General features: G+C 37.4%; 1 protein-coding gene across 1 annotated transcript in view; it reads right to left on the reverse strand.

Annotated features, from left to right (window-relative positions):
• LOC122719858 (mothers against decapentaplegic homolog 6) overlaps positions 1–6,548 on the reverse strand; it is a 68,505-nt gene extending 61,957 nt beyond the window's left edge. Inside the window, exon 1 of the mRNA XM_043946075.1 lies at positions 5,021–6,548. Within this exon, the coding sequence (XP_043802010.1) occupies positions 5,021–5,918 (898 nt within the window). The 5' untranslated portion in view covers positions 5,919–6,548. The remainder of the gene's footprint in view (positions 1–5,020) is intronic.
• Positions 6,549–8,273: the final 1,725 nt, after the last annotated feature.

Genomic DNA, 8,273 nt, shown 5'->3' on the forward strand with positions numbered 1-8,273 from the left:
CACTATGTTTACCTTGCACGCGCACATTTTCCGGCGCTCCTGATTATCGATAGATCTCGCACAGCGCGGCGAACTGTGACGAATCGGCGTCGTCATCGCGAAATCGAGAACAGTGCCAGTTTCTCGGTTTCCTATATTAATATTACTGCAATACCACTAAGAGATATTAGTTTACGAGTTTCTTGTAGACATTCTAATATAAGAAGGCGGTCCCATAAAAACGATTAGAGTAATGTTCCCATAATCATTTGTCCAATATACATATACAATTTATCGTCATGGCCGTTGTATCCATATCTTTTCTATTGCTTCATGTCTAAATGTCATGACAATCTTTTTAAAAACGTTTTTTTTTTCCCTCTTATCGTTTAGCTACGTTGATTTTATTGAGATAAGCTACAAATAGATTTTTTATTTAATAAATTCACGATCGAAATCGTGTTGTGAATTACGAGTTTTGTACCATTTCGAGATGTTTTTCTTCCACTGTCGTGCGTATGGTTGGTGATATTTGCGCGTCAGAACGATATTTAGAGCACATTAAATATACTGGCGCCGTATTATAAATAAGATTAGAAGTACATGATTTTAATATAAATAGAATCTCTCTTGAATATATATACTATATATTTTCGGGAGGAAATATGCCGACCGATATTCGATGCTAGGTATACTAACGACACTTTAGAAATGCAGCAATAAATTTTCATAATTTATAGATGTATTTTGTATTAAACGTTCGTTTTCCAAGTTCCCATTCAATGTTTCTGAAAGCGTAATAAAATTAAGCAATAATAGTAATTGAACTCGAATAACAACAAAAGTTTTCATTAATTTTTTCATTTGTACTAACTTGTTTTTATTTTTTTAATTCTTTATATATATTTCATTATAGAATATAAAAAATAAAAATAAGTTTATCTTAAGCGAAAATTCTATGATAGTAAATATTAAAAAAAAAAACCGAAGCTATATATTTTTGTAATTTGAATAATTTATCAAGATTTCGATATTTAATAAAGATTCATTCATTTTAATAAATCATGATATGCATATAAACACTATCGTCATTCACATGCATATTCATGATATTATTAAAAAAAAATGATCATAAACTATATTAAAAATATAATCATTTTCATAATTAATTCGTATTTATTCGTATTAATATATTTTATTTCATTAAATTAATTTCACATGCAATATTCAATCTTCCACAGACGCAATTTGATTATGTTAATTTTCAATTAATAAATCTCTGATGATTTAATAATAAAAACATTCAAGAATCAAATCAAATAAATTTGCTTAATTACTTTCCATCACTTTGTTTATTCATCGTTTTAAATTTTCGATCAGGATTAGCCAATCATCTAATTTTTCTCAAAAGTCAAGCAATAACCGACTTAAATACTCGTTGAAGTTACATAAAGACGCGTTTTACTGGCGCCTTATACTTACTCCCTCTCTTTCCTTCTAACACCGTCTTTGTATCAATAGAATGCGACTGTTTTTTTTTTGTAATTGAATTCGCGTCGCCAATAAGCAGACAGACGGTGCCACAAGACGGTGAAATTAATAAATTTTACGATTATGTAAGGTGCCAGCTAATGACACAAGTCTATATACTAGATGATTTTGTTATTTCTGTGTGCAATTGGAATCTATTTCACAAAAATACAAATAGATAAGTACTTGAAGAAAATATGTTAAATTTCTGAATGATTTATGATAATTTTAGCTCATATTAATAAAAAATTCTAAATATAAAAAATAATTTCATTCAAAGAAAATGAAAATTCAATATTTAATGAAAAGAATTATTTAAAATCAAAATTAAAAATAATATTTATTTTATTTATTATATAATTATAATATAAATAAAAATTTTTTTAATTGCAATACAAATCTATTTCCTATATATCCATATTAGGAAAAATATAAAAAGTAGAGAAAATAAGGAAACTAAGATTAAATTCCAATGTTAGTAGGCGATGAATGGGCATTTTTCCACAATAGGGAATCAAAAATCTTGAAAAAAAAGTAGATGAAACGGAATTGATAGGTCTAGACAGATTTCGATTGGAAAGATAATCGTACCTGCTATGAGTTTACACTGGAACACCATTCAAAACCTGTAAAAAATGTCGTCCAGCAGATGGACTAACAGGTATTGCCTACCTGTTAGACAACCATTTTATTTCAAAAGAAAAGTTTGGCTGGTACTCTTCAATCCTAATATGACAACTCAATCGTTCAAGCATATTTTTTTTCAAACGTTTTGGACTACGAAAAATAAAATAAAATATTTGATATATAAAAAAATTATATAACAATATTAAATATTTTGTTTTGATAATCATCAACTGATCATTATTATAAAATATATCATTGTCCATCCCTAACAATATTATCTACTACTTATCTCTAGTTTTAGATTATTATTAAGATTATTACTAATGATTATTAGAATATATTTGAAAATATTATTTTAGAATAATATTTTAGACACAGAAAAAATTATTTTCAAATACAATAACAGATTAGATGAGAAATATTTAATTGAACATTCTAGTAATAAAAAATCGAATCGAAACTATTAATACCTATTAAAACTATCGCTTTATTCGAAGTACGGATACATGTTAAACCATCCGATCGCCTCGTCTTTGGGACGTGTGAAACCTCCAGCGTCGTTTCGGAGACGTGCGAATAATTTAAGCACGTGAAAGGCCGACATTGTAACGACAACGTGCCGCGAACCAAATGCTAATCGTCACCTGTACGAGGCTCGTTAACGAGCCCGCAGCCTCGGGTCAATGTGAAACCGGTAATTTATTACCGATAGCGAGGAGGATTAGTCGATGTCCAGCTGGTGTCGGGTTCCTAGGTAAATGAGAGTACACGCGTTCGTGGACTGAATAAAAAATATCACCGGTGAATTGCGTTTGAATGCGCGGGCTACCCAGAGCCTCTTTGCGAGCCTGAACCCTGAGTGTACGACAAAAGAAACAAGAGCGGAATAGTGAATGGTATCGATACGTGTAAATGTTCTTGATTGCCCTCACGGTAGCAGTCGCGAGCAACAGTTGAAGTAATAAATTTTGATGAAAGCGGACGGTTTTGCTTCGCCATGGGAATCGGCAATGAAGCACGGCTTTTGTGCCACTGTTGTCAGAACGGCGTGAACTGTACGGGAATGAGCGTGAAATATCGCTCAACGTATTTATGTCGTCTCGAACAAGTGGTGGTGTACGCGTTTCTGGACGATTCCAAACGGAATCGAGTGCAAGACGTGAAACTATCATCGCGCGTTTAACCCGTATTTTTAATGGAGATCGTCATTGTTATCCAAGGCTGTTCTTTGAATACCAAAATTTATTCTTTGCTAAGATATTTTTGAAATATTTGAATACATCTCTTTAAACAAAAAACAAAGTATTTTACGGACGCAAATGAATGAAAATACGATATATACACAATAAAAAAAAATAAATATTCCATATCTCAAATTCGTTTCTGTATTAAAAATAAAATAGTTTCTATGAAAACGTAATATATTAATATATTTATATATATGTTTCGTAAAATTTTTACTTTCAACTATTATGAACCATCGATACTCCACGTGTGCATTGAACTTATCGGTATTTAATCAACTTTGTCACGATCGTGTCCAGATGTCCGTGCATGGAATCGCTACTATGCTACTCTATTCGCTCAACAATTTTATTCAATACGTCTCGGTGACAATTTACGATATAATTGTGGATTGGCTGCCGGAGACAATAACGCGCCATTGTTTGCTAGGTTTGCTAATTTATTGGAATCCTATATTTACGATGTCTTCACGGTATAATAGGTACATACACGCAGATGACTTCATAAATTTGTTATTTCTGGAATTTATGGTGGTGACAGCTGATTTTCCGAGACATCTTAACGACGCTTAAAATCACTCTCAGTTATGGGTTCCGATGTTTAAACGTGGTCTCCCGATGTATTTGTCAATTGTGACAAATAGCGTGTTGTTCCGCCATTTTAATAGAGTGTAAATGTCAAATATGAGAATTTGTTGTAATTAGTTACGCTTTTAATTTTTAAGAGAAAAAAAAATTATTCGAATCAAGTCAAGATTAATAATCCATTTTTGATCTTTAAATTTCGAAGGAAATATTTATAACACAATTAATCAATTTATTAATACAATTAATTGAGAAATTAATTGTACATAAGTGTTTTGACAAAATTTAAAAATTAACGAAAATATGTAAAATAATTCGTAAATGAATTGCTTCAATTGCTGTTTAATACGAACATATCTCAATTACGTTTCTGCATTACAATTTCTCTAATAAACACAAATTTCATTTCGCGTTCGAACATTCGATTTATCGTGTAAGCAATGTCATAAAATTAATTGAAAATTAAATGAAATAATAAATGAGAATGTGTTCTTTCTCATCTAATTTTACACGAGTTCAATATTTCGTAATAAAATACGGAAATGCTATTCTATCTATTACAAATTAATTCAATTCACGAAGAATTTTAAAGAATTACACATTCATTTTACGTTTTAATTTCTTTCTCTTTTTTTGTATTATATTTGATATTTATGTTATTTATTTTAATTTTATATATCGTTCAAAAAACGATATAATATGAATTGAAAGTGTACGAAAGGTTAAGATCGATGTAATTATTATAAAAATAATGGCGCGAGCACGACGATAATTTAATCTATACATGAATCAAAACAAATAAAATCTATTAGCTAGAGTATTATTTCATTTCTATAATTAAATTATTATACTTATAAAGCATAATAATTCCCAAACTTATCAGAAGGTCATCTCTATTTTTATTTACTCATAAAAATCAATAACAAGATTTATATACATATAGTATATATATGTATATAAAATTAACACAACTTTGCTAATTTTAAATAATCACACGTTAAAAAAACATTTTAAAAAAATGAGAAAAAAATACTAAAGAAAAAAAAACTACTTACCGGGTTTGCAGAGCCGGCTCCAATGATAAGGATTGCAGCATATGTATACAGGGTCTTTAGCGGAATGACAGACAGGAAGTCTCTTGAGCTCCGACGAATGAGCGAGATCCGGCCATCGCCAGATCTGGCAGCAGAGCAGGTGAGGATCGATTGGCATATTGTCGAGCGAGCCACGAACAGGTACTCTGCATCGATCTGGTCTTATTGGCGACGCGCACGAATCCTCTGATTCAGAGTTTTGATCATCGTCCTTCTCCAAGGATGAGGAACGATGATGTCTTCGATGATGCCGATGATGATAGTGATGATGATGCGTTGGATGATGATAATAGTAATGACAATGGTGGTAACGATGATGACGATAACATTGTTGTTGTTGTTGTTGTTGTTGCGATTGTTGCTCGGTATCGTAGCTGTCCTCGGTATGCTGGCGTGGCACGAGGATGCACGAGCCGAGATCGGCACCACAACTTTCGACGGCGGTGAGTAACATTTCTAGTTGATTTTCCTTGAGCGATTTGAGGAGCTCCTTGCACCTCAACAAACGAACGGGATCCTCGTCATCATCCTGGCTCTGATCACCGCCGCAACAACCTTGATGTAGTCTACTCGACGAGATACGGTTACCTCCTCCTCCTCCTCCTCCTCCTCCTGCGCCTCCCCCTCTTCCGCCGCCGACTGCACCTCCTGACGACGCTCCACGCGCTCCTCTGGTTGTTTGGCCCGTCGTTGCCGTCACGTTGCTCGTCGTGTCGTTGTCGGTGCCACTCGTGTTGTTTGCGCGATGAATACGTGACGAATCCTCTTGAGCTTCACACTCGGTTTCATGCTCTCCACGGACCTTGGCCTTTAGGAGACGTCTAGTGAGCGCCGTCCGTTTGCTCCAGAACATGAACATGAAACAGGATTTGCGGTACGTGCATTTGGGGGCCAGTACTTTTCAACGTAGCCGCGCGGAAAATGTGAAATATTTGGAATCGGTGCCTGACGCGACACCGTCACACCACCGCGCACTGGACACGCCACTTTCCACCACCCCCTCCACCACCACCACCACCGTCCCCTCTCGCTCTTCTTCCTCCACAAGTTTCCTCTACCCGCGCCTCGTTTCTCTCCCTTTCGCAGTGCTGAGTTTCCCTGTTGCCGCTCCTCTTTCGCCAACGTGACGACGACGAAAAAAACGGAACACGAGAAGTATATACACCGGGCGGTTATACACTGTCAAGAAAAAAAAACAAACACCGCCGCCTTATGCCAACACATACGACCGAAGGGAATCACAGACGAATGACGGTCCCCAGCTCGAGACTTCTGACGGGGCCAGAACACGCGCGTATATTTATTTATGCTCTCTACGTATCTCGTGCACTTTGGATCACGGTCCCGAAATAGTATGACAGTCCCCTTGTGGCAGAATGATGGCGTTCGTTTCGCGCTAAAACTGGTTCAAATGCTCAGATCCGATACGCGCGACACTCTAGTTTTTGTGAATGTCATTCGTTCTTTTTCTTTTCAGAAAACGAAAATATTTCCAACTAAAGATGACGCGTGACAAGTGATGGGACGGATCAATGTATAATGATATTACCTGTAATCTTTGTGATGATAATTTTTTCATAGGTTGTAAACGAAGTTGAGACAAATACTGTCTATTAATCTTGAACCTTCATTTACCTATATGCCACGATATCAGCTAAAGCGCCATTTTATTTCCTTGAGATGACTGTTTTTGCTTTGTCGACCGAACGTTGAAACGTTATCTTATGTTCTTCACGTTTGAATAACAAAGTGACAATATTGAAGAAAATATGTTGGATAAGTTGGTGTCCAAAGGGAACTGCTGTCGTTGGAGAAAGTACTCGAGGATTTTTTCGAGAACGAAAAAACGTAGCGCATAATATATAAGTGAAAAGGCACAAGGATTGTCTACTTGTCTCGATAGTTCGCGAACGTCAGCTTTGGTTGTCCGTAGATGTGCACGGTGCAACGGTCGCCGGCGGGGTTACGGACGCGCACTATTAGTATCACGATACACTTCTTATCCGTTAGATGTAGCAGCACGAATCGGTCGCGCGCGCACACACGACACCGGTTCTTGACTTTCCTCAACGTTGTATATCGACAGGCGATGTGGTGCTTTAACCTCACGACCCGGCACATAAGCACAAACACACACGCGCGCGTATATAATACGTATATTGGCACAATCGCCTTACGAAAAATTGTTTTGTATCGTTGCGAATCTTTCTTTCTTTCGCTTCCTTCGTTTAGGAGATGAGTCTGGAAACAATATACCACGGCGCTTGATCAATGTCCCTTGAATCTCGGGCTGCTAAGCCCTGTAGAATACGATAGTGCCGTTTTCGTTCTTGATACTCCTTTGCCCGTGCCGTCGCCAATGCCGGCGCACCGGCACCACATAACAACAATAAGAATAACGACGACGACGACCACGACACTTTAACCTCAAATTCGAGATTGTCGCGTCGATCACTCCCCGTCATCCGTATACGCGTATCACCGAGTGACATTTTCCGCTTGCATCGTCTGTCTTTTTCTCCCTACTTCTTCACTGTTCTCACTATTCACCGTAACACTTGTCGCTCGTCACCCATCGCCGTCGCCGGCCTGCGGGCTTATTCGCGCGAGGCGACCGCGAGGACGCGCACTGTCACATTCTTGAAATCGCTGCTCGAAGAGCCAACGAGAACGAGTGAGATACTAATGAGGAGGGATAATGCGTGAGTAAGACAGACAGATAGAAGAGAGAGCAAAATATACACCGAGAAAAAGAGAGTAGGGAGGACTAGCGCACGTAGATCGGATATATAACTCGCGGAGGGCGAGAGAGGTCGAACGAGAGTAGCGCTTCGGTTGCACGTTTAAAACTTCGATACGTACTCAGATAAAAAAAGTTAGGATGTAATAGAGAAAAGAATTGCATTCAGTTTCACCGCGACATTACACTTGATTTTGAACTATTTTAAATTCTTCTACTGGTAATCGTTTCTTGTCTTCGCGCACAGATACTGACGTCGTCACGGAGCAAACTGTTGCGAGGAATAATCACGATTACGGCCGTAACACGACTCGACTCGGCTCCGCTCGACGACGCGACTGGTACGCACGAGGTCTCCGTCATGAGCGCACACACCGATTTCCACCGCCTCTTCCTCCACCACCTCGTCGCCGCCGTCGCTCGTCTCGTCCCGTCCGTCTCGTCTCGGCGCGCCGATACACCGACCGCAGCATA

The sequence above is a fragment of the Apis laboriosa genome, unplaced genomic scaffold (assembly GCF_014066325.1).
Source record: "Apis laboriosa isolate Shangri-la unplaced genomic scaffold, ASM1406632v1 scaffold9_cov152, whole genome shotgun sequence".
Classification (NCBI taxonomy): domain Eukaryota; kingdom Metazoa; phylum Arthropoda; class Insecta; order Hymenoptera; family Apidae; genus Apis; species Apis laboriosa.